Source organism: Nilaparvata lugens, chromosome 8 (assembly GCF_014356525.2).
Source record: "Nilaparvata lugens isolate BPH chromosome 8, ASM1435652v1, whole genome shotgun sequence".
NCBI classification, from domain to species: Eukaryota; Metazoa; Arthropoda; class Insecta; order Hemiptera; family Delphacidae; genus Nilaparvata; species Nilaparvata lugens.
This window is the reverse complement of record NC_052511.1, coordinates 48,927,996-48,955,661: the sequence shown is the minus strand read 5'-3', so window position 1 is coordinate 48,955,661 and position 27,666 is coordinate 48,927,996. Positions and strand designations below refer to the sequence as shown.

General features: G+C 34.1%; 1 protein-coding gene across 1 annotated transcript in view; it reads left to right on the top strand.

The window, feature by feature from the left end:
* The window catches only part of LOC120352866 (regulatory-associated protein of mTOR-like), a 28,617-nt gene extending 6,099 nt beyond the window's left edge, over positions 1 to 22,518 (top strand). Inside the window, exons 3-8 of the mRNA XM_039435176.1 lie at positions 715 to 882; positions 2,312 to 2,595; positions 6,887 to 7,063; positions 10,421 to 10,592; positions 11,478 to 11,594; positions 17,057 to 22,518. Of these exons, the coding sequence (XP_039291110.1) occupies positions 715 to 882; positions 2,312 to 2,595; positions 6,887 to 7,063; positions 10,421 to 10,592; positions 11,478 to 11,594; positions 17,057 to 17,273 (1,135 nt within the window). The 3' untranslated portion in view covers positions 17,274 to 22,518. The remainder of the gene's footprint in view (positions 1 to 714; positions 883 to 2,311; positions 2,596 to 6,886; positions 7,064 to 10,420; positions 10,593 to 11,477; positions 11,595 to 17,056) is intronic.
* Positions 22,519 to 27,666: the final 5,148 nt, after the last annotated feature.

Here is a 27,666-nt window from a genome sequence, read left to right as displayed (position 1 = left end):
TCTTACGCCAATATTAGAGTAAAAATCAGACTATAGAATTATTCATCATAAATCAGCTGACAAGTGATTACAGAGATGTGTGGAGAAGCCAGTCTATTGCTGTATTTCCATATGGTCTATAGTTTCAATCATGTACTTGTGGATGAGAATACTGCGTGATGTCTACTGTTCACAGAACTACTAGTATAAGATCTATAAGGATAGTTACACACACTTTGATTTTTGAACGTACTACTTTTTGTCGTCATTTTGAAATCTATCAGATTAAATGACACTTTATAGAATAGAATAGAAACTTTATTGCAGACATATCTGAGGTCTTCAGATACAAAACAAGTTATAAAAGTCATCTGTTTGACATAATCTGTTTAATCTAAGTAATAGACGGCAAAGAAAAATATCGATGTGTGTGTAACTTGCTTGAGATCCGAATATAAGATAAGTTAATATGATGAATTTAATGTTTGTTGAAATTGTTCATGGCGAAATAAATTTGAAATATAAGTTAGCCAATCCAAGTAAGGAAGGTTATTTCATTTTGTATACTTTGTTTGTATCTATTGTTTTATGTGGTATCTTTTGTTTGTATCTATGTTTTATTTTGTATCTTTTGTTTGTATCTATGTTTTATTTTTTATCCTTTGTTTGTATCTATATTTTATTTTGTATCTTTTGTTTGTATCTATTTTACTATTTTGTATGTTTTATTTGTAGGTACCTTCGCAACGCAGCCCTGCGCAAAGAGGCAAAAGAGGAACAGCGCAGAAGTGGCGGACGGCCCGACACTCAGCTGATCTCAGTGAGGACGGCTCAACCCCCCACCACACTTCTCTTCCACCCCTACGAGCCACATCTGCTATATGCCAGCAAGGATGCCATCAGGTGGGTTGTAATCCGCCAAAGTAGGGCTACAACATAAGGGCACAGAACAAATACAGAAAGGAAACTTCCTATCTAACCAATGTATAAGCAAGTGCTCCAATGTCCAGTGCGAAAGTTGGTCTAGAGTGTTTTAAAACTGCGCCATCTTGAATGGAATTCAATTTATCGCTAATTTCAAAACACATTCAAAGTGAAGCATTGAAACATTACTACTTTTGTTCTCATAAGATTTAAAAAAAAAAAACAATGAGACCACATACAATAAATCGATTTAAATCAATATATTATGGGCCGTTTGCACAGTCAAAGCTTGAACTGAATTTAATGTGCTGGTGGCTTAAACTCAAAATGATCCACATTATAACCAACGAGACTTGATATGGATTTAATCAAGTTTAAACTGTGACTGTGCAAACGGCCTATATCTAATAACATTTGTGATATTATACTGTACTACCGGTCAGGCTTGATTCGCTTGCCATATCCGTCTAGCCAGGGGGCTCCGCCCCCTGGCCCCCGACTGGATCGTCCAATAATAAGATCAGCGGGGTCGCTTCGCTCGCCTGCATTTTTCATTTGAGCTGCTCTGTCCTTGAAGGAAGGCTGCCGCAGCTGTTTACTGCTGTTTGCAGCTGTTTAGTGCCTGCTGGGTTTACACCAGATATACTGTACTCATTTGTTGTCAGAGTGCTAGTTGGTTACTGCGCATTGCGAGTATTTATTTTTGATTTATATATGATTGTGCAATAATTAAGAGTGAATTTGATTGGATAAAGACAAAATTTTTCAATATCTTCTTTCTCTTCTCTGTGCTGAAAATATCACAGTAGCTGCAGCGAAAGCAGCGGCTGCGGCTGCAAGAACTACCTTCTTCTTTGGCATCTGGCTGGGAACTGAGCAGTGAATACTGGTTTATTCCAAACTATATGCTGCTCTGCTACAAGTAATGGTATCAAGATGGCAGCACAGAGAAGAAAAAGAAGATATTGGATAATTTTGTCTCTATTCCAGTCAAATTCACTCTTAATTATTGCACAATAATATATAAATCAAAAATAAATGCTCGCAATGCGCAGTAACCAACTAGCACTCTGACAACAAATGAGTACAGTATATCTGGTGTAAACCCAGCAGGCACACTAAACAGCTGCAAACAGCAGTAAACAGCTGCGGCAGCCTTCCTTCAAGGACAGAGCAGCTACAGCTATAAACAAAAATTTACATGTAGCAGAGCTACATCTAGCAGAGCTATATGTAGCTGACAGAGCTATTTGTAGCTCAAATTTTATATAGCTCTGCCATATAGCAGAGCTATATAGTTCTCCAGCTACAAACGTAGCTTAAACGTAAACGTAGCTTAAGCTAGTTGATGTCAATAAGGCTTTCTATATGAATTATTTCAATATTTGATAAATAATTTTTATTACAGTGCATGGGACTACCAAAACAATAGCCGCATATGCAGTTGGCGCGTGGGAAGCGGCGGTTCGGCGGTCAGCGGTCGACCGCGTGTGACCGCGCTGGACTTTGTGAATGCCCACGACACCCAGCTGGTGGCGGCAGGCTGCGACGATGGCGCCGTCCGGCTGTGGATGGGTGTCCATGCTGGCGCAGGCTCCACCCTCCATCTGGTCACTGCCTGGATGGCGCTGCCCCAAGGAGACAGTTCCACTACTGCAAATGCCAAGCATCAGCTTATGATTGGCAGTCAAGGTAAGTCCCTGTCATTTATTTAACCTCTGAGTTTTTTCAACCTCCGATTACATAACAATATCGGAGCACCGAGCTTCGCTCGTTATTTTTATTTATTGATAAACAGAACACAATTCTCTAAAATGATCGTGTTTATATTTTACAGCTGGCTATACGTCAGCTTAGGAATTTCGGGGATGCGATATTTTGATTTTCCACAGAATCACTCGCTCACTTTTTACCATCCACAGACGACGAAAGTCTCAGCTGTTTCAGCCAAGGATGAATTATCCTATTAATGTCGTTCAACGAGTTTTCCCAAGGATGAGACCTAGTGCAATCGAATTTTTATATCATATACCTACTATGTTCCAAATTTCGTGAAAATCGTTAGAGCCGTTTTCGAGATCCGTTGAACATAAATAACCAGATATAAAAATAACCAGATAACCAAATATAAAAAAAACAGATATATAGAATGTGCTCGCTTAATATAATAGGATAAAATATAGACTAGCGATAAGAGGATGATTTTTACAGAGCTGAACATTTTGTCATCCCTGCAAACAATTGTTGTCGAATTATTAAGCCTCTTATGAACGTTAATGTGAAGAAATTGAACTCATGGCTATCTGAACAGATTTCTAATGCTGACTGTTTGGATCTATTGGACCTTGCGCACTTCGAAATAGATGATTACACACGACATGGCCTTCATTTGAATAAGGTAAGAGGAAAGGCAAAACTCCGCAAATACATAAAAAATCATCTGATAGGAGGTGCACAAACCATCAGTAGTACGGAAAACCTAAGTAACGAAAAAAATTGCAGAATTAATACAGTAGTTACTAAAAATATCCCAGTTTTGTGTAGTAATGATAGGGATCATTTTTTATAGGTTGCGAAATCTTCCATGTCAATTGTCAGGGATTATCAAATTCCAAATTAGAGTTAGAAGTTATGATGTCCTGTAAAACTTGGAATAATGACGTACTATGTTTAACCGAACATTGGTTGCGAGATTTCGAATTAAGTATGCTCTCATCATTGCCCGACTATAGATTGGTTGCTCACTTTAGTAGGAGAATAAAAGTACGTGGTGGCTCTTGCATATTTGTTCGAGAACAATCTATTGATAGTTGCAAGGTCCGAAATGACTTGGGTTTGATGGCACTGGAAAGTGTATTTGAAATTTCAGCAGTAGAAATGAAACTGAAAACTATGCCGCTAAAAATGATAGTCCTTTGTGTATATAGAGCGCCAAACTCTAACTGCGATGATTTTATTGAACTACTAAGAAACGTTCTCTCTAAAGTTAATAAAGAAAATCGTAAATTAGTATGCATTTGTGGAGACTTTAATATAGACTATTGTAAAGACGACAAAAACAAAAATATATTAAAAAACCTGATATCAACATTTAACTTGAATAAAGTAACCAACGGTCCTACTAGAATAACTTCAAGCACGTCTAGTGAATTAGACTATATAATAACAAACTATGCACCGACCCTATGTAGAAGCGAGACAATTCCTTGTTCATTTTCAGACCATGAGGGTAGCAGTGTTAAATTTCTTGTTAACGATCCTAAATATATAGTCCCACCTGATAAAGTAACTAGTAAAGTCTGTAAAGGTAATGAAGAAAAAAAGATTTTACGTGTCATTAACAAGACTAATATTGAACTCTTAAATCACGGACTGGCAAATGAAAATTGGAATACCGTCTATTATAGTAGAAACGTTGAAGATATGTACAACAACTTTTTATCCACTTACATAAATCATTGTAATAGCTCTGTTCCGGAAAGACCAGCAAAAATTATAAAAAAAAGACAGCTATCATGGATAACGCAGGGCATAAAAGTATCTGGCGAAAAGTTGAAAACAATGAATTCTCTACTAAAGAACCCAATTATGAGAGATTCAATGATCCATATTATCTCTGAAAATGGTATACGATATTTTAGCTTTATATCCTATTATAAAGTATATAAGAGTATTTACAGGAAGGTTTTGAAAACAGCCAAAAAAATAGCTGCCAATAAGTATATTTATAGTTCTAGTAACCAAACAAAAGCCATTTGGACATTAGTCAGAAATGAAACATGTAAGAGTAAAATTAATAAATCAGAGACTATTATAGCTACCGATACTGGGATTGTAAAAACTGGAAAAGAAGCTGCTGACCTCTTGAATAGATATTTCATAAATACGCCATTATCTATCCAGAGAGAGATAACACAGCATAATAATATTAACTTCCGAAATTTTTTAGATGTTAACACTTCCCGTACCAATAGTTTAAAACTAAATTCTTTCGATCCATTGACCTCTGAAGAGCTTCAGGAAACAATAAAGTCATTGAAAAATAAAAAATCTTATGATTGTCAAAATATATCAAATTATTTAGTTAAACAATCAGCCATGTCGATTTTAAAGCCACTTACATTCATTTACAATAGTTCAATGCAGACTGGCTATCTACCTTCAAAGCTTAAGCTGTCAAGAATCATTCCTATACATAAAAAAGGGAATAATGTCCTTCCTGAAAACTATCGTCCTGTTGCTAATCCTCCTGTTTTTTCAAAAATTTTCGAATATGTAATATTGAGGCGATTAAGGAAGTATTTGAATAGGGTTGGTTTGCTGTCTCCCAAACAATTTGGTTTCAGGCCGGGATTTTCTATAAATGATGCTGTTTTTTCTTTGATGAATGAGGTGCTGACTTCGGTGGATAGTAGATCAAAAGTTTGTGGCGTTATAGCCGATTTATCAAAGGCGTTCGACCTTGTAAATGAGGAAATTCTATTGGAAAAGCTCAAATTTTATGGTTTTCAGGGTCCGGTTTTGAAATGGTTCAAGTCATATTTTGAGGATAGATATCAGAGGGTCGTTATTGAATCTCACCCAAATATATACAAATCTAAATGGTTAAAAACAAGAAGCGGAGTACCTCAGGGAACCGTGTTAGGTCCTTTGCTATTTTTACTTTACATTAATGATTTGCCTTCTCATCTAGATCCAGCTCACTGCGTTTTGTATGCGGACGATGTCAGTATTCTACTAAAAAATGATAGTCAATCTAATATGGACTTACAATGCCAGGAAGCTCTTCTCAAATTGGATAATTGGCTAGCTGCAAATATGCTGAGCTTAAATTATAGTAAAACCAAAGAAATCCCTTTCAGGACGTCAAGAGGGGCTAATTTAAGGATTGGGAACCGCGACATAGAGTGTGTTAGAGACATAAAAGTACTTGGGATAGTTGTAGATTCAGATATTTCATGGAAACCACATTTGGAACACTTAAAAGGTAAACTTAGCTCTGCAATTTTTGCTATCAGAAATTTAAAATCATTGCTTAAAAAAGAAACGCTCAGACAGGTTTACTTTTCATTATTTCACTCCCTTTTGACATTTGGCATAGTTTTCTGGGGAAATTCAAGTGATGTTATTCAAATATTCAGATTACAGAAATGGGCACTGAGAGTAATGTCGGGAGAAACAAGACGAACTAGTTGCAGGCCTATTTTTAAGGAATTAAAAATCCTTCCCTTGCCTAGTTTGTACATTTTTGAAACTATATGTTTTATTAAGAGACACCAACACGAGTTTTATACAGGAGAGGCATTTCATAGCTATGAAACTCGATATAGGCACAATTTAAGAGATGGAGTTCATCGAACAAATCTTTACCAACGGGGAGTGAGAAGCGCTGGTATAAGATTGTTCAACACGTTACCAACACATATAAAAGAACTGAACGGTAAATTTTTTAAAATTAAACTAAAAAATGAGTTGTTGACTATTTCCGCCTATTCAACTGCGGAATTTACGGCTCACTATGAGCAATAATACTTAGGATATAGTGACTATTCTATTCTATTGACTTATTATTTTGACGATTCTACATACCCCTTTTATAGGTGGTCAAAAGATGAATAAAATATATTATATTATTATTATATTATAGACTCACAAACATGGCCGCCTTAATTGAGTCTCCCTCTAAGTGCTAGTCGCGTGGCATTAATTGTTAGATTTTTGCCAAACTATTGCCTTTCAGGCTGGCCACTAACAATAGAACATGCATGGTAAACATGCATGTTCATCATGCACATACACATGTTCATCATCAGCGCTGTATCATTTTCTAATAACTTTTATTCAAAAACTTGACTGTAGTGTCGTAAAAAATAGTTCACCAAAACGAATCCCAAACGAATCTGTATTTCCACTAATTGTGACAAATAATGAATGTACTAAAAAGTGTTTTCGAATGCTCATTTGTTTTTTGTTTTGTGTTTAGGTAGCGGCAGCGGTGTAGGCCTGGTGATGTCATGGGACCAGCACAACCAGCAACTGGTGGCGGGCGGCGATTGTCGGCTGATTCGCATCTGGGACGCGAGCAAAGAACTGAAGGCTGCCGATCTGCCAACGGGCGCCGACTCCTGTGTCACTTGTCTCTCCATTGACAACAATTCTAGTGAGTAGCATCAATTAATAAACATAACATCAACTGAGTTAAAATCAATCTATAATGATAACAGGTGATAAATTTGAAAATTGGTGAACTAGAACCCCATAGAATGGCGATTTTGCAATGCATCACTGGATTGTGTCATGACCTGTATTTATAGACCTTGCTATTAGCTAACTGCAGTAGCGATCCAAGCTGATAAATTTCTGTAACTTAAAGTTAGTTTGAAAAAGTAAGAGTTAATAAACATAACATCATTGTGTTACAATGCCAGTCAGTAGGCTATCAATTAAATAAACATTGAAACATTAAAGGGGTATTCACAATGTTGTTTTAGCCAGCTAAAGTGCTATTTGATAACTGGATTGTGAACGCCCCATCTAAAACCATCTGCTATTAACCAAGGTCTATAAATACAGGTCATGACACTCGTGTGTGGCTAAGGAGCGGCCATTTTATGGGGTCTTTATGATGGTGCATTTGAAAATCCAATCTAATTCAATTTGCTCATAACAAAATTATGCATTATAAAAACAATATTCTGGTTCAGATAATATGTGAATTCAGGTTTTCAATTTTTTAATAATGAAATTTCAATAATAAATGCTTCAATTATTCATTTATCTATTATTATAAATTGTTTTTATTCTTGTAACTTAAGGATTATGATTCATAAGCCAGGACAAGACATAAATATGCGAGGCCAACTTCAAAAATAGTTTCAAGTTCCCGATCAATTAAATCTAAAAATCAACAATTCAGTTCCTAGTTGGAATCTGAATATTATTATTCTGTCGGAACAATTTATTTTACAATTCAAAGCAAAGCAATATCCCTTGAACAAAATAACACATCATGTTATGTTCAATCTATAATGATAACAGGTGATAAATTTGAAAATTGGTGAACTAGAACCCCATAGAATGGCGATTTTGCAATGCATCACTGGATTGTGTCATGACCTGTATTTATAGACCTTGCTATTAGCTAACTGCAGTAGCGATCCAAGCTGATAAATTTCTGTAACTTAAAGTTAGTTTGAAAAAGTAAGATAATAAACATAAATGGCTGCCGTTTTAACAGAGATAGGGTTAGCGGACTCAAACCTGCGCTATCTGCTATCTCGTCTGTTAATTTTTTCTAACGTACCACTATAGCATTGAGTTAACACAGACTTAGCAAATAGCTGGAGATAGCGAATAGCTCGACTTGGCCAGCTAACTCCAACATTGTGAATATACCTTAAATAATAATTTATCTAGTTGATTAATAATTGAATAAACAGGTAGGTGGTTATTTCATGAGAATAGAGAAACAAACTGAAATGAGTTGAATCTTACCATCGTATTAGGCCCCAGTTAGCAAGAGAACTACTCGCTACAACTGGCAACATCTCCAATTACACACAGGCAACAGATCTTTGTTGTAGCGCCTCATTACTTAGCATGCTAAACGCGCTCGACTGGCCATGGTTGGTATGCGTTGAGGCTAGAGACAAGTCTGTCGCTCATGCCGCTAATGTTGCAGCTCTGGAGCTATCTTTTTTCTGAGTAGCGAGCGTCAGCCGATGACTCGACGCAATTTCAGAATTTCTAACCCTCGTAAAAATGAAGATAGAAAGATTCTGATTTCGGATTTGGATTCAGCATCCCCATACTCTTTAAAGCCTAAGTCCCATTTTTGAAAATACTCAAAAACAAGGAGCTACGACTGGTTTGAATATAGCTTCTCATTATCGTATATTATATAGTAAAAACGAACAGGTGACTGTAGCAAATATAATTAAGCTTATCAGAGTGAGGAATAAGGTGGATTCTCTATTTTAATTTTAGTGTAATATTTTCAAATAAACTAGTGAAAAGTTGTGGAAGAAATGTTCATTTATTAATCTATTAGAAATAGAAATATATTTATTAGCCGATAAATACTTAAAATAGTACAGTGGGCCATGTCACATATAAACACCTCAATATAAAAAAATACAGGTTACAACATACCTATAAACATCAATCAATAATTATAACATAACAATTCTCGTAATTATATAAATATATCAGTCAGCTTGGAAGAAATTATTTACAATATCACAAGGGAGATCAAAGAACTCTCCAACACTGTACAATGGGTTCTCTAAAAGCATCCTTTTCACTTTTGTTTTGAAAACAGATATACTCAGATTCCTGGAATACAGCGGTAATCTATTGAAAGCTCTTATTGATAGGACGTCAGATTGACACTGCAACTTTCTCAATCTTACATAGGGAACATCCAAATAATTACTCTGTCTAGTGTCGTGCCTATGCATTTCTGATCTACACTTCAAAGTATGCAACTCATTTTTTACTTTTATCAGAAGAAGCATAACATACAAACTGAACACTGTCATAATATGTTGTGATTTAAAAAGAGGACGACAATGCGCATAGTAGTCTGAACCAGTCATTATTCTCAGTACTTTTTTTGGAGTAATAGAATTCTTCCCACATTAGCTGCCCCACCCCAGAGAATAAGCCCGTACATCATTACACTCTGGAAAAACCCAAAGTATGAAATCTTCAAATACTGATGAGGAACAAGATTTTTCAGTCGTCTTAACAGAAACACCACCCTGCTGAGTCGTCCACACACCCAATCAATGTGACTTGTCCAAGTTAGCTTGGAATCCAACATTATACCAAGGAGTTTAACGGTTTCAATTTCATTCGTCACGTTTCTCAGATTAAAAATCATTGTCTGCGTTTTCGCTTCATTCAAAGAAAGGTAGTTAGCCTGGAACCAAGCCGATACATTCTCATATATTGATGAATAGTGCAATTCTCTGATCTGTTTATCAGTGAATAGAATCAATGTGAATGAACCTGTTGTATTATTTGATTCAATAGACATTGATGATACGTAATGTACGGTATTGAGAAAAACTTGACATTTTTTAACCAATAATTTTGGTATTAACAATTGGACACTGTTTGTAACTTGAGGTGCGTACAGATATACGCGCCGCGAACATGAGCAATTCACTTTTAATCAGCTGACTATATCTGTATTTTTACAGAAACGGTAAGATACAGATATAAAAAGCTTGGCATCAGCTGATTAAAAGTGAATTGCTCATGTTCGCGGCGCGTATATCTGTACGCACCTATAGACTACAAAAATATTTGGAGACTATCAAGTACTACCATACAAACAAGTTTCTTATAAGTAGAGACATTACAGTTGTTATAATCACCATAATCGTATCGCCATCAAGTACTCAAAACACACTTCTAACACCTCATTTTTTTCGCTGGTAAGTAATCGATAAGATGAGTTATTAAAATTTGTGAAAAATTTACAAAATGTACTCAATTTTTGTGCTTCAAGATGACAGCCGCCAGTTACTAGCAGCCGGTTACGGTGACGGTTCAGTGCGGCTGTTTGACAGACGGCTGCCCCCCAACGAGGCGTGTGTCAAGACCTACAGGGAGCACACATCCTGGGTGGTCAACGTCGACCTCAGAACTGAGAATGGCACTCCCAAGTTGCTCAGTGGATGGTGAGTAGCTTATTTATTTAGTTTTTTCAACTTTTTTCAAAGTTTTTTCAACTTTGAGCGCTCATTAAAAGTTCAAAAACGTCAAACAAAGATAGAAGTTATATGAGCCTTACTGGAAATTTCCTTCTCTTTCCAACTATATACTTGGAATTATATTTCGACTGATAGTTTCTAGTCATTGACGTTTTTTGGAAATATCGAAAAATCTAACTTTGCATAACATTTGGAAACAAATGATCACAAGTTCACAGTTGAGGAGAATGTTGAGTTTCTGCATGTTAATAACAAAGGCAGATCTTTAAATATTCTGGAGGCTTTAGAAATAACAAGAGTAATTAAGGACAATTCCCAGTATAGTTTAAATGATCAGATTAATTTCAACCAATACAAAACTACGAATTTAGTCTTATCATAACATTGTAAGCATACATTAGCTGATAGATTTTCTATTTACATATTTGTTTCATTATCTTTTACTTGTTTTCTTGGTTCTTATTTTGTACTAAAAGTAAATTTTGTTATCATGGCGAGTCTGTTGCTTAAGCCGTCATTTTGTGACACCGTTGAGTGGGAGGAGACTGTCTAGCTGGGCCAATGGCAGGCGTTCATGCCCTTGACCAATAGCAGTTCTCGCCTACTAGTAAAAATTCTGCTGCTCTTGTATTTAGGTTCAGTTTATCAGAGATTGACAATGGTGTAACAACCGAAACCGGTCTTTCTAACTATCAATAAATCTGTGGTTTTTGACAATTTCTATGATATTATATTCTTTTATTTTGAAGTTACTAACCTGCAATTGTTTGTTAGTACTATAGTATTATTGTACTACATTGACTTGTTTGTTTATATTTTATAACGTTTGTTTGTTTGTTTGTATGTTTGTAGTGTGGCAGGTGATGTGAGATCGTTTGACACACGGCGCAATTCGTCAGATTTGGCTCACAAGACGGTGCATGGTATGACTGCTATGGCCACACACCGATCGGCTGATATTTTTGCATGGTTAGTACAATTTCATTGGTTTCATCAGGTAGTTACAACTTATGTTTTTGCAAAGAGACATATTTCACTCAGTGCCCTATTACACAGTCATTCGTATATGCCTCAGTATATGGTACTAGGCGTCAGGCTCGCTTCGCTCGCCATATCCGTCATACCCCCGACTGGATCGTCCAGAAATGAAATCAGCGGGCTCGCTTCGCTCGCCTGCATTTTTCATTTGAGCATGCTTCATTCCATCAGAAAGTCAAAGTACTGAGAAAACACAGAAAAGCTGAGAAAAACGTTGGAAAAACGCTGATTTTGGGCGTATCTTTGATGAAATATTAAAGTCACCTCATCACAAAATTTTTAGACCCCAGCTAAACCTCTGTACCAAATTTGAACATTTTCTGTCTATTACTTGATGAAAGAACTGAGAAACGCAAAAAACCGCTAATTTTGGGCGTATCTTTGGCGTTATTTTAAATTCCTTTCAACATAACATTATTACACCCCAGCTGAGCTTCTGTAGTAAATTTGAACATTTTGTTTTCGTTAAAGCTGAGAAAGCGCAAAAAAAACGCTGGAAAAGCAGATTTTGGGCGTATCTTTGGCGTTATTTCAAATTCCTTCTAACACGACATTATTACACCCTAGCTTAGCTTCTATACTAAATTTGAACAATTTCTGTTCATTTGTTCTCGATAAATCTGAGAAAAAGCCAAAAAAAAACGCTGGAAAAGCAGATTTTGGGCGTATCTTTGGCGTTATTTCAAATTCCTTCTAACACGACATTATTACACCCTAGCTTAGCTTCTATACTAAATTTGAACAATTTCTGTTCATTTGTTCTCGATAAATCTGAGAAAAAGCCAAAAAAAAACGCTGGAAAAACGTAGATTTTGGGCGTATCTTTGGAAAATTTTCCAAATCCGTTCTTAGTGCGCCTCTAAAGGGCCAACTGAACATACCTACCAAATTTGAACGTTTTTGGTCCGGTAGATTTTTAGTTCTGCGAGTGAGTGAGTCAGTGAGTGAGTGCCATTTCGCTTTTATATAATTATATAGATATGGAGTTTAGGCCATTGTTATTTGATCGTCTATTTTATTATAGTCATCAAATTAATATTTGACCGTCTTAGCACGTGCCTAATAAGGAATCAAATATTTAATAGATAGTTGGTCAACTATCTATGACTGTGAATATGACTGTGACTATCTATGACTGTGATCATACAAATTTATAAAATAGAATAAATTGTAGTACCCTTTGAAATTCTATTTTATAAATAGAAGAAAGTATCCCTGAATCCATACATTTTGAGAAGATCATACAAATGTACAAAAGTCTGGTGATCGAGATGTCCATTTCACTTGTCAATATCGGGGCACCGAGCTTCGCTCATTATTTATTTATTGACTTTTGATAAACCGAACACAATTCTTTAAAATAATTGGGGAAGTACTAACAGGCACAGTCCAAAACTGTTTCTTTCCCGAATTTTGATTTATACACTATAAAGAGTCCAGAAAGTAGGTTATGTTCCATACACTTGAATTCAGGTTCAATTTTCTGTTCAAACATTTGAAAACAAAAAAAATATTTCGATTATAATTATTATACAAACCAAATTAAATAACAAAATAACACTAACTAATCCTTTAAAATTGTCAAATAATGATCAACTTTGAAAATTATGATATACTCTAGTTTAGGAGGATTATCATGTTATGGGGAGTGGCCGTAGTCGAGTGGATTAGATGCTGGCTTTGTAATCCAAAGGCCCGGGTTCGAATCCCAGCCCGGGCAAGATACTTTTCTCGGGCCACTCCCGTGTTTCGGATGGACACGTTAAGCCGTCGGCCCCGGCTGCCTTAAAAGCAGTCGTTAGGTCGTGTCAGAGGCCCTGAAATTGATCAGTTGCGACCTGAAAACTCTGACACCAGACCTTAGCCAGCCAGGTCACACGATATTATTTTTGTTTTTATCATGTTATGTCAACAAATCAGATTATGTTGATCAAATCGATTAAATTGTCTAGCTAGATAAAATTTCTCGCTGATTGATTATGATTACACAACTGGAAATAATTCTGTCTCTCTCCCACACAGGCACACGCATCTTCTGTTATCGAGAGACAACGAAATTATCATCTGTTTTCCAAGGATGAATATTGTCCTTTTAATGTCGTTCAGCGAGTTTTCCAAAGAATGAGACCTAGTGCAATCGAATCTTTATATTATAAACCTACTATGTTCCAAATTTCGTGAAAATCTTTAGAGCCGTTTTCGAGAAACGTAAAACATAAATTCAATTTCAATTTCAATTTATGTATTCACGTATCATACAATTTTAACAACACAATTACAATTATAAAATGAATATTAGAACCCACATAGACTATTACGTCCGTGTGTGGGAGCAGTTCTTAAGATTAGTTGTGTTACAATAAGTTGTGTTGAATGTGGAAATAATCTAAGGGCCGTATGGAAGGTTGTGAATGAAGCCACAGATACCCCTTGTAAAACTAATTGTTCTATTAAAGAGTTGGTTACCAAGGATAATCGCATTTTGAGATCTTATCAAGAAAATGAAATAGCAGAGGAGCTTAATGAACATTTTGTGAGTGTTGGTAGAAGAATTTCTGAAAAAATTACTAAGGTAAAGGACACGATTTTTAGGGAAAAAACTAATAGATTGTTTTGTAATTAGTTTTTCTTTTTTCCTGTCATAGCAGAGGAAATTGATATGTGTATTAAAAACTTGAAGAAAGGGGTAGCACCAGGATTTGATGGAATTTTTTCTAAATGTCTGAGTTCAAATTCTCGCATAATTTCAGTTCCTCTGGCTCATGTAATAAATTTATGCTTTTTGAATGGTGTTTTCCCCGATGAGTTGAAAAAGGCCACTGTTATTCCTTTGCATAAGAATGGTAACAAAAGTGATCCAGGGAACTATCGCACAATTTCTCTGCTTTCATGTTTGTCAAAGGTGATTGAGAAATGTGTTAAGACTCGTTTGGTCGAATTCTTGGAAAAATATGAAATTTTATCTAATTGCCAATTTGGTTTTCGTAAGGGTGTAAGTACTTCTGATGCTGTATATAATGTTACTAAGACAATTATTGAAACACTGGACAGGGAAGAAAAATGTATAGCTGTGTTTTTAGATCTCCAGAAGGCTTTTGATACAGTGGACCACAATATTTTATTTAGAAAGTTAGAAGGTATTGGAATTAGAGGTGTTGCTTTGGGTTTCTTCAAAAGCTATCTCAGTTGTAGATCACAGGTGGTTGGTGTTGATGGTATAATGAGCTCAGAATTAGAAATTACGATGGGTGTGCCACAGGGAACAGTTCTGGGTCCAATATTATTTTTGATTTACATTAATGACTTACTCAAGATAGAGCTTGAAAGCTGTTCTTTGTTTTCTTTTGCTGACGACACTGTTGCTATTTTCTGTGCATCAAAATGGGAAGATGTTTTTTGTAGAGCTAATGAGGGTTTGAAAGTTATAAAAAATTGGTTAGATTTCAACTTAGTTTAAATATAGCAAAAACTACTGCAGTGTCGTTTTCTTTGACCTCAGCAGGTCAGCCAGATAACCAGGGGAGTTTGGCTTTTCATGAAACTGGATGCGATGATAATAGTTGTCTATGTCCTATAATAATATTTAAGAACAGCACCAAATACTTGGGAATAATCATTGATGAGCATTTGAAATGGAGAGACCATATTTCATATTATGTTCTAGGTTGAGGAAGACGCTGTATAAGTTTGTTCAACTGAGAAATATTTTTACAGTTGAGCAAATTAAAATGGTTTTCTTTGCGCTTGTGCAGTCAGTTGTGCGATATGGTATAATTGGCTGGGGTGGTTGTGGTGTTACCGTTCTTAAGCCTCTTATAGTATTGTATAAGAAAATTATTAAAATATGCTTGAAAAAACCGGTTAGATATCCAACAAATTTGCTGTATAAAGAATTTAATGTTCTCAGTATTGAGCACTTGTATGATCTTGACCTTGCTAGTTTTGTCTATTCGTGGCCCAATAGATTCCCTATAGCCCCTCATGGCGGCTATGTTACTCGGAGACAATCTGAGAGATTTTTGCTAGAACCACCTTGTAGAACAGCGGCTGCCAGTGCTCATGCAGCGTATTATGGTCCTAGACTTTTAAACCGTCTGTTGCTTGAAGTTTCTGGAGCATCCCAATGTATACCAATTTGTTATTATTCTTTCACTTTCAAAACTTTTAGACAGTATCTTCGACACTACTTATTAGGGAGACAAAATGAAGACTAATTTTGATTTATTTCTCAAATCTGTTTGTAAATCTCAATTCTATTCTTAAAATACATATCTTACTTAGTATAACAGAGCAGAAGAGAATTTTTTGTTTTATTTTTAAATATTGGTGATCTTTATCTTTGATGTAGAACATATAATTGAATCTCAATTAGGCTTATACTGATTACAAGAGCAACATTTGTATGAAAATAGCTTAAGAGAATGGAATTTTCTTTTTTCTTTTTTCTTGATATTGTAATGTAAAATTATAAAATCTAATTATGTTATTAATATTACGATGTATATTAGTATCTTATGCTATCCAACATTCTAGAGATACACCATCCCTCATCACAAGCTTTGCTTAAAGAGGGATGCAACAATATTATTTAGAATGTGATATTTTATGTAAATATTCATTATTTTATAAAGAATTTGTATTTTATTTTTGTAAGTATGAATATTGTATATTAATTTTTTGTTGACATTAATAAATTGAATTGAATTGAATAAAAATATTGGGCTATAAGTATAAGATACATACGGTAAATGAAATAAAAATAGATTATATTTAATATATTTTAAGGATTAATTATATAAAAAAAAATCAATTTGAATTTGAGAAGGAAGAAAAGATAGATCCATTGGAAGAAAATTAGACAATCGGCTTGTAATAATACCTATTTTTATAATTTATTAATAATTATTATTTTCATCACACCAGAACAGCCGGAATCGCTTTTTGCAAAATGTATTTGGTAAGAAAAACAGATTAAAATTTGAATTTCAAACATAAGGTGATTTGATTAAATTCTCTGCATCCTGCCATCCAACATACATTAACCATTCAGAAATTCTGTGCTTTAACACTACAGTGACTCGGCCCGCCCCAGCCTCAACTATTTCTGGATGAAGGTTTCTATACAGCCATTGCGAAATGTAAAATTAATTGTGCCTTTGCAAACTGATACTAATAGTAGGATTAAATAAACGTGACATTGTTTGGATTCTGGTTAGATGACTGTGTTGAATCTCTCTGAAAAAAGTGTCCTTATTATTGAAAATGTAAATTACTAAAGTTTTTATGAAAATAAAAGAAATAACCAGATATAAAAATAACCAGATATATAAATACAGAAATTGCTCGCTTAATATAATAGGATACATTTTTGTAATGGTACGTTTCTGTTACAGCGTATCAGCCAACCAACTGATCAACGTGGTGGACCGTAACGCGACATCAACAGCCGACCGGGTCACCTTAATCAAATACCACGAGTGGTTCATGACGGCGCGATTCGGCCCCGTCAGCTGTTTGGCCTTCCATCCGCTGCGAGCGCTGCTAGCCGCCGGCTCTGTCGACAGTACGCTGGTCGTTTATGCGCCGGCCGCCGATCCGCGTCTGCGGTGACAGCCGAATCGCGCCCTTCTACTGCACTAGCTGCGGTTTTTGGTGTAGGCGATGTGTCTGCGGAGAGTCTGCGAAGGGTCTGTGGAGAGTCTGTGAAGAATCTGTAAAGGGTTGCAAGTATTGAAGAGTCTGCAAAGAGTCTGTGTAATGTCTGCGAAGGTTATGAAGAATATAGATGATTTGCAGTTTATGGTTTTGTGAATATCTGAGAAGAGTTAGTGACGGGTCTGCTGTAATCTATTCAATGTGAACAGTCTGTCAGTGATACATGTAAGCGATACAAACCAATAAAGACGGATCCCTACAAGCGATATAAACCAGTAAAGACGGATCCCCATATCATTTATCAGTGTCAGTGAACATATCACCTACAGTGAAAATATAATTCCCATAAGTTATAATGGGACCATTCACACTCAGCCCGACCGAGCGTGTATGAATAGTGCCATTATAACACATGATAATTATATTCTCACTGTACCTGACACGTTTATTGATACTGATATGTGGCAATCTAGCTGAAATAGAGAGAGTCTACAATAAATAGTCCCCTGCACACAGGGACAATACTGGATTCCACTAGTTCTGGCCAGTATAGTGACGGCTACTAAAATATTGTCCCTGTAAGAAGAGGTTTGGAAAATGCAGTGAATGATTTTTATCACACAAGAAGCTCAATGATTTTTTGATTTCATGAGGACTGATTTTCACATGAGAGCCCAAGTCACATAAATCCTATTGATTTGTGATTTTTGGCAGCCAATACTGGTGGTCATTGTTGTTCCTGTGTGCTGAGGGCCTATGGGTATTTACCTCGCAAGTGTCTGTGTATTGTCCACAGAGAGTCTGTGAAAAGTATGTGAAGTATTCGCGGACGGTCTAAGGATGCTCAACTTGTAAAGCACTGCATAATCTCCAGCTCAACAATCAAGTGTACTGAAGTATAGTCTGCAAATAGTATGTGGATAGTCTTTGAAACATCGTCTGAATTTGAACTGTTGAAATATTTTCAAAGTCTTCTGTCGATAGTATGTGCGTGTAGAGCTTATTTTATAGTATGAATATGATGCAAGTGGATGATTTATGGAAAGGAAGTGAAATAAATAATGAATGAAGTGAAAAAGAGCAAATGGTTTTCTAGTAAAGTATAGTAATTTTTGAAGAGTCACTAAAATTTCTAAGATAATAATACTGTATATTGTATAATAATATTTCACCAGAATTCTAAATTTTCTCTTAAGATAATTGAATAAAAGGATATATTTTCAACGATCTCCCCCCCCCCCCACCAAACTATATAACAGAAGCATATAACTTATAAGTTACCATTACTTTATTTTATATATTTTTAAAGATTTTGATTAATATCTCAGATTCATATATCTTCAATAGTCTCTAGATTTCTGTACTACCTCTATCAACGCTTGTTTAATTATTAATCAATGCACATAATGCAGTTGTATCAATTCAATATAACTTGAAATTATTAATTTCAATATAAATATGTATTTGAAATTTATCAAATTTGAATATTCATCAAAGATTTTTAATTGATTCTTGTTGGCATTCTAAATAAAATATCTTCTTTTTGTTCCCATTACTATATTTTTCAAATCTTTTTCTTTATTCGGATATTATCAATGCAATTTTTCAATAGTTTGTATGATTACCTTAGCTACTTTACTTTTCATGTTTGTTTTTCATTGAACAACTCAACCCAATAGTCAGACAATTGTGATAAACTGTTCTCTATTTTTGTAAAATGATATTTTAATATTTATAATATTATTATAAGTTGCAAATTGTAGAGATTCATATATTATACGATTGTTACCATTATCCACCTATAGAAGTTTAACAACCGAGGTTTGGTTGACCATTGTAAGAAATTTGTAACTTTTTCACATGATAGTTTAACCTCCTGATTTTTTAAAACAATGTTATAATAAAATGGTATCATTTTATTATTGCAGGTTAAGGTTTTTAGTGAATTTGTCATAAATTTTTAGTAAATCCATATTGCTGCTTATTTCTAAGACGGTTTTAGACTTAAATCTCAAGCATCAAAGCGTCCAATGGATTGAGTAATTGATGGAAAAAATTTTCACTGATTTTTTTTCATGGAAATTTCCCTTGAGGAATGAGTTGGAAAAATGATTCTTCCTCATAAATACGTTCAGTTTTTCCGTTAAGAAAAGCTTTCGGATTTATCGTATTTTATAGATTAATAATTTTTTTCGAATTTGACGAAATTCTTCTAGATATCTGCCTAAAATCGTGTAGCCTTATATTTTTTAGGACGAATTATTTGGATTAATAATATTACAAATAGTTATTAGTTAATGTTAATCATTTCATTAGTATAGTTAAGGTTCGTAGAATGAAAATACTGTGGAATAAAAGATTGAAATTAAAGTTCCCCATAGAAAATTAGTCAAATTGAGTAAGTTTCCAAAAAGTTGAGAATGCACTAGGTAGGAGAATTATGGACAATGTTTTGAAAATTAGACTATTTTATACATTAGAGAGATTAAATGAATTAGTAATAAATGTGAGTAATTGAGAAATTTTTCATGAAAGCATTTCTTAGATTACGATTTTTGTATTTCTTGAAAAATTTCTCCTGCTCTTTAGAAAGATAAATTTATTCTTCCCTGTGATGGAATGTAGGACAATATAGTTGAATAAGATTTTTGTAGTAAATTTTACTTTCATATACGTTTTTACATATTTTAGTTGGTTCTCTGAAACTTACAGGAGATTGCAAATTGATTCGAATATTCTTCTCCTAGACTAGCAGAAAGGTGTAAATTTAATTCGATTGAAAATATTTATGATTGTACTGTTTCATAACTATATGTAAATTTTTATTTTTGGATAATCTTTATAGATCTCTCACTGGAATAATTATTGGAAGACACTTAATATAATTTATGTTTGGTAAATCTTTGTTATTTTTCGTTATGTTTGTTTATGTTGTTGCATGTTTTGATGGGCATCTAATTTTATTTTTATTATTCAAAATTATTTAGTTTTCTATTGAACTTTTCACTGCCTAGATATATTAGATAATTTAAGTGTTCCTCAACTAAACTATTAAAGTTTTGTGATTTATATTGAGTTGCCAAGTAGAACTTCTGCTTAACACTTATTACTGTAAATATATATTTTTGAAATGCGTTTCTCAGTAGAAGAAAGTTTTTGTTGAATTTATATTAGATAATACTGTTTCTTACAATGTAACTGTTCATGATTTATCAATGTAAATATACAGATATTTAGTGTTGAATGTTATATCATGGATGATGAATGAATAATTAATAATAATTGAATATGAGTTAGTGCTGGTACAAGTAGATGAATTGAGAAGCTCAAACTATCATGAATATATTTTTTTTAGATTCTTGGAGATCGTTCATCATTTACTATGTCTCGAACAAAATTATACTTTTGAATTGAATAGTTGACATTATTGACAGTCATGAATCATTCGAGTAAATAGTCTTGAAACTTGTATGAATTTGTATAACATTTCTCTAGAAGAATAAACAACTCATAAATATTAAATTTTCTCTCATGTCGGCTTGGCTATTGCCGAATTTTCCAGAGACAGTGAGAATTTAATTTCTATGAGTTCTAATTGGTCTGTTCACACTCAGCACTGTCTAGCGAGTATGAATAATCCCATTTGAAATTATAGAAATAATATTCTCACTGTTTTAGTACCGGTCACTTTTTCACTGTTGCTGGAGTGTGGGAATCATTCGATTCAACTTGAGATGTTTATTCTTTTAAAGTAGGCACATAGTTGTTATTTCTATAATTTTATTCTCTAATCTTAGCTTATTTTGGTTGTAATTTCATGTTTTCTTGTATTATCGATAAATTTAGGTAATTTATCCGCTCTAAGTTATTTGTTTGCTTAGTTCTAAATGTATTTCAGGTAACTTTAGTTTACTGTAGCTTGAACTCTTCAAGTTAGTTTTTTAGTTGAATTAAATAATAGAGGTTTAGTTAAGCATTGCTGATTGTTTCGGGTTGGCGTCTTTCGTTCCAATGATATTTTTGTGTTTCCAAAGTTAGCCTAATCATGTAAATATTACGAACTACTATTGTTAAAATGACTGCAATCTTATTTGATTCTATAAAACTGTCTAATACAAGCCTTATCCACTTTTAAATAATTGTGTAAATTTTGGCTTTCGACTCATGGAAATAGTGGGACTAGAGTTTGAATTAATTTTAGATTGCTACTAATATCAGACTTCCAATAATTTTATTAACTTGAATTGTATCCAATTAAGAAAATATAATTATTTAGAAATACACTCAATGCATGATTTATTTTAAAGGAAACTTAGTTTTATTTATATGGGTTAATAATAATTGTAGTTGTGAAGTAATCTATTAATTGATCGGAACAAATAATGTAAAGTCATATTTAGTCTAGTTATTTTGGTATTTAGTGTATATTTCAATATCCTTTGGAAATGTATTGTTTCATGTGTCTGAATTATGTTTATTCTGAAGAATTTTATTTTACTTTTTTTTGCTCAATACTGTTAATTATTTAGTTTTCTTCCAATAAAGCAGGTTCTAGTTTATAGATTCATAGTCATAAATCATTTCTAGCTTATGGAATACTCTTTAAAATTTATTTTGATTCATAAATTGATAAAAAGATATTTTATTCATAAATTTTTATAGTTCGTGCATATTTCCCAGCTTTTTATTTGCAAGAAAAATCAAGATGTAGATTTTAATAACCAAGTTATGGGTATTAATCACTTTCAAATTTTAGGTTAAACATCTTGAGGTTCTATTTATAGTTGTGATTTTGAAAGTTTTTATTTTTTTACAGATTCTATTTATACTTTTCTGAAACAATATTTATAATTCATATATCCAAGTTTTTGATATTAGGTATAATCATAATAATTGAAAGAGCTTACATTTTGAAAGTTTATTTGACATATTGTGTATTTTTATCCATGATTTTAAATTAGTTATTCTATTATAAAAATTCTGATTTCCCAGCTATGAGAAATCAATCAATACAACATCACATTATCTAAACATCACAAAAGAGATTATTTTATTTGAATATTTCAACACAGAGTATGTTTTTAATTTTAGTAAAATTTGTTATCCATTAGACTTATTGAAATGTAAAATAAATCATGATGTATAATTCGAAGTCTTAACTTTAAGGACGGTATAATAAACTGTTAGTTTTATTAGATAATATGTTAGATTTTATTTACAAAAACTACCCTTTTTCCTACAGCCAGAGTGATATAGCTAGATTGTTTATTCTATGCTATAACATCAGTAGCGGCTCGTGATCTTCTAGCTTGGGGGTTCAACCTCATGATCTATTGGAGAGAAAGGTCAAGAGGATATAGAGTATTGAGCATAATCAAGTGTAAAGGTGATCAATAATAATTTTAAGGAATTACACCCCAAAGATTGAGCATATTTTCTACAAATATAAATTTTTTGTCCTGTTCATATTTTTCTTGTTTGATTTTTACTTCGGGAGTTGGTCACCATTATGTTTTATTTTACACATACCCTCAATATCAATATCGTTTGTATTTAACAAATACTGAACCTTATTCATATTTCTTCATCAAAATGCTGTTACGGTAACACAATAAATTATATTCACACTCTCACTAAAAGAAAATGGACACACTAGAAATACTCACGAATACACGAAACACACTAGAAATTACTATATTCTTCTACACGCAAAAACAATTTATACAACGAAAAATGCAGTGAAATCTATCACAACTGTATACAGTATAATATATATACCCGAAATCATATCGTATAACCTCAAAACTGTCACGCTTTCTACTTCTTGTTTACCGCTTTTTTACTGTTTACTGCCACCAAATTTGAATTTATTGGTTATGTTCAAGATGGCACTGCTACTGAATCCGTATCACGAATATTCACGATTCATTCCGAGGTTTACCGAATGCTTCACTTGCCTCGGCTAGGTTCGGCTACTCTCGGATGAACTCGTGCAAAATTGGTTCAGACAGGATTGTGAACCAAATCCGTACTAGCAAACCGATTCCCCTCCTCCGTTCCACTACCTCACCCAGCCCTGTTTTTGGGTTCACATCGGGGAATGAACACTGCTTTCCACCTCCACGCGTCTCGTCATCCCATTCGGTGCTGTATCAAGCAATCCACTCCGGGATCTCAGGCACCGGCAGCAAAACATCAACGTTAAGTTTACGTAGATGAAAAATGTTGTGATGTAATTTAATGAGAATAAAATAAAAAATATAATTATTTGAGTTGCAAATTCATCATTGTATAGGAAGTTGATTCAATTCTGGGGGTTCAATGAACCATTGAACACATAGGACGAGCCGCCACTGTATAACATAAAATTAGTATTCTCATAAAACAAAAATATAGAGTAGGTAAGCTTAGATAGATTTTATGGACTATTTATTTAAGTGCTCAAAATTTACATTGTCTAAACTTTTGTTTAGAAGAGATTTTGTTGATAACTCACAAAATTGTTTCAATAAATCTACTTTTTATTTGAAATTTATCAATTTGGTGCTGGTATTTTATAGTAGTTTATCTGCATTTTTTCATCACAATTCATATTTAAATTGAAATGTTTTATTGTTTCTTTTACAAATTCCATTCACTTCAGGCATTTCTATTACTCAAATTCTCCTCAATGATTATTGAGTAATAATTAAACCTCAGTATTGAATTGCACTTTGAAGAATTATTTATTCTAGAATTAAAAATTTGAAAGCATAGCGTTTTGTTGAACATTCCAAATATTTGAATTTTCTAATGAAAATCTGTAAATTTTTTGTACAATGAGTTTTATTTCGGAAACATTGATTGTCGGTCAACATTCACGGAGTAGAATTGACTCTACGAAAAGTATTGTGTCAATGAAGACTAGAAGTCTGTGGGCAGCGCTACCTGCAATTTACCACTTCTATCGTTAAGACGACTCCTTGTCTCCTTGATACTTCTGTGGTCTTCACCAGCAGCCAGGGCTGCGGGAAACGTCATTTCGTCTTCCATTATTGTAGGGGTCATTTATTCCTTATGGTCTGAAGGTGTGTTCGCCTACAAACTCGTCCAGGCTGTAGTATGGTCTATTGCTTAGGTAGTGCTTTAGTTTCCTGTCTTGGATACTTTTTAGGCTAGATGGAAGCTGGTTGTGAGGCCCGGTGTACATAGGGGACCTACTGTACTTCTGGAGTCTGTGCTGTGGGAGGTCTATATTCTGTCTGTTTCTAGTGTTGTAACTGTGTCGGTCCGATCTGAGCACTTGGGTTGACTTCCTCATTTGGATAATATAGATTCCAGGATGAACAATCATATAACTGAGGATTTTGTGTTTGACGAAAAGGACTCTGCAGTGCTCAACTCTGTCGACTCTCAGTATGGTTCCTAAAGCCCCTCTTTTGTACCCGGAGTATCCTCACTAGGTTCGCTTGAGCTGAGGATCCCCAGGCAGTTATACCATATTAAAGAGCAAAATGAACCATTCAAACCTTTACTAGCAGGTAAATTTTTAATTATTAACCCTTGCGGAGCACACGGGGCTCCGCAAGGTTTAATAATAATTAATAACTTGACCTAGGTACCTACTTATGGCTTGATAGTCATACAATAGAATGAATGACTACCTATACTTGTGGCTTGATAGTCATATCTAATAGAATGACTATTAATGACAGTAATAGGTATATAGAAGTAGCATGGCAAAAAATAATTTAATAAGAGCTCTGAATGTTATTGACAAATTTGGAAGATCTAGCTTATTTTTAAGGATACTAATTTCAAACCGTATAATTGAACAAAATTACTATATTAACTACATTCATCATTTCAATTTTGTAGGTTTTGATGCCCCAGATAATCAGGTACTTTTGTTTACACAGAATAAAATAACTTGAAAAGATAAATAAGTTTATCACTAATTTCATAGTAAATTATTGCAAGTGCGGTACTCACCTCCCATATCCAGTTTGCAGCTGCAGCTTTCTCTATAATCTATTTACATAATCTAAATTATATCTAAAATAAAGGAAAGAACCAGCTTATACACGTACGGGATAGTAAATTCACGAATGACGCATCATCACGTCTCAACTACTGGACTGATTAACTTGGAATTTTGCATATAGATTCTCAATTCACCGAGGATAGTTATAGGTAAGGTGACCAGATTTTGAGGTACTGATAACGGGACAGCCACACATCCGGAGGGGGGGAAGTTTTTGGTGGTGTTGGCTTGTGTTTGTTGTACTGTAATGATGAAAATTTGAAGAAAACATTCAAATCCTTCTTCATTGTCATCTCAGTATTTTAGAACCCATATTTATTAAAAGATTCATTTTGTTTATTTTGATGCAATTATAGTTTTTACCAAACAGTGTAGAAAACAAATTGAATAGCCACATATCAGTCTCAATACTTTTATGATTACGTTTCAATTCCGATGATGAATCTTCTTTAACCCTTAATCACTCGCGTGGGGTGTTTAAAACACCCCAGTATGGTAAATTTAGTGTTCCCTCTCTTCTGGAGTTGACAAACCTGCTGTCTCGGTCAGTTCAAACTAGAGACTGAGTGGTGGGATAAACTGGTTTTTGCCAGTTTCCCTCAAGTCATTGGCGTGTTCAGTGCGTTCGATTCGGTCTGGGGTTACCACAACACCCCACGTGAGTATTCGTGTAATAAAAATCATATGTGTCTTGTTCATATGACAACCGTATGTAAAGGTTGTCTCAACAAAGACAACAATGATGACTGAATAACTAATTGAAACAAGATTCGAATTTTTAAGTTATCAAATAAATGAAGAGATCATGAGGACTGTATTTTTCATTCTTACTTAGTTATATTTTTTTTCACTGATCTATCACTGATATAATTTTTCTAAATTCTGAATTTTTTATAAACTTTCCACCAATACAGCTTCCAAATTGTGTGAAAATATGTTTTGTGTAATTATTATGCCGGGATCCCAATAATATATGTGCAAGAATTTCAAAAAATGTGCCAGAATCATAAAGTATGGAAAATTGGGTGTGTTAGTCATATAAGAAATACTCATGTAGGGTTATACTTTTTAGAAATTGTTCAATCAAGATGTAAATGCAATAGTTGAATAGGAATTACATTTAGTTTTTACATTCTAATATTTTCTTTCATAAGATTACTAAACAAGTGCACAAAAATCATAGTTTTGTAGACAGTGACAAATATTTTTTACATGAGCCAGGAAAATAATATATCAACAACTTTTTGCCTTGCATCTGATGAAAATAAGCTTAAGAGTAGAATGAAAATAATGGTTAGTCAAAAAAAAATCATGTGATGTTTCAAGTGAAAATGTTTGTGGGGTGTTTCTAACACCCCATGTGAGTAGTTGTGTCTCAAAAGGCAACGCGAGTGTTTAAGGGTTAATGTCAGGTTTGTCACTACTACTCCATTCCTCTATTCCACTCTTTCTTACAGCCTGTTTCAATGTGATATGTGGTTTAAAGAGTTCCGTTATCATTTGAAAATTTAAAAAAATCGAAGTTAAAGGTAGAGATTAGAATATAATATTTAAAATATGAAACTTGCAAGAGCAAAAATAACTACTGTTATAATAGTGAGGTCCACGTTATAATGACAGTGGATGAAGATAGAAGCGATGCCAATTCTCTGCATTAATTATATTTCTACACTGTCAAAAACATAATTGACATCGTTGTGGACCTAGAAAAGGATGATAGTACCACCGGCTTTGTCGAATGATTGACAAGGATACCAAAACCAAAGTTGATCAAATACTGTCATTATAACATGGACCTCACTATAAATGCTAAAACGGGACAAATAAGCGTCCCGAGAGGTTTGGTGGGGACAACGGGACAAGTCTCCAGAAAACTGGACTGTCCCATTTAAAATTGACGTCTGGTCACATTAGTTATAGGCCAATTTTCAATTCTTCAAGATTTCAGTTGGTCAAGTTTTCAGATTGCCTAGTTCTCAATCGGGCCCTCACGGAGCACGAGGTTATCTGCTAGTGATTTAATAATTTTCAGAGAACGATCACATTGAATGCATATGTGCAAGCGCGCAGATTATAACAGTCTGGAAAGTGCAATAGGAACACTCAAACTAAACGCGTGTACTTGCTGGTTGCGTGCAGTGAGAGCAGCTACAGACAAGCCACATGTTTCAATGGTTCTTTCCAGATTGTTTTTCAGCTCAGGCATGATCTGACGTGCACTTGCACATAAATATATGCATCCAATGTGATCATACCCTAACCCACTTTGGCATAAATCCTGAAAAGCATACATTACACTAATATACTTCAGTGCATAGAAATCAA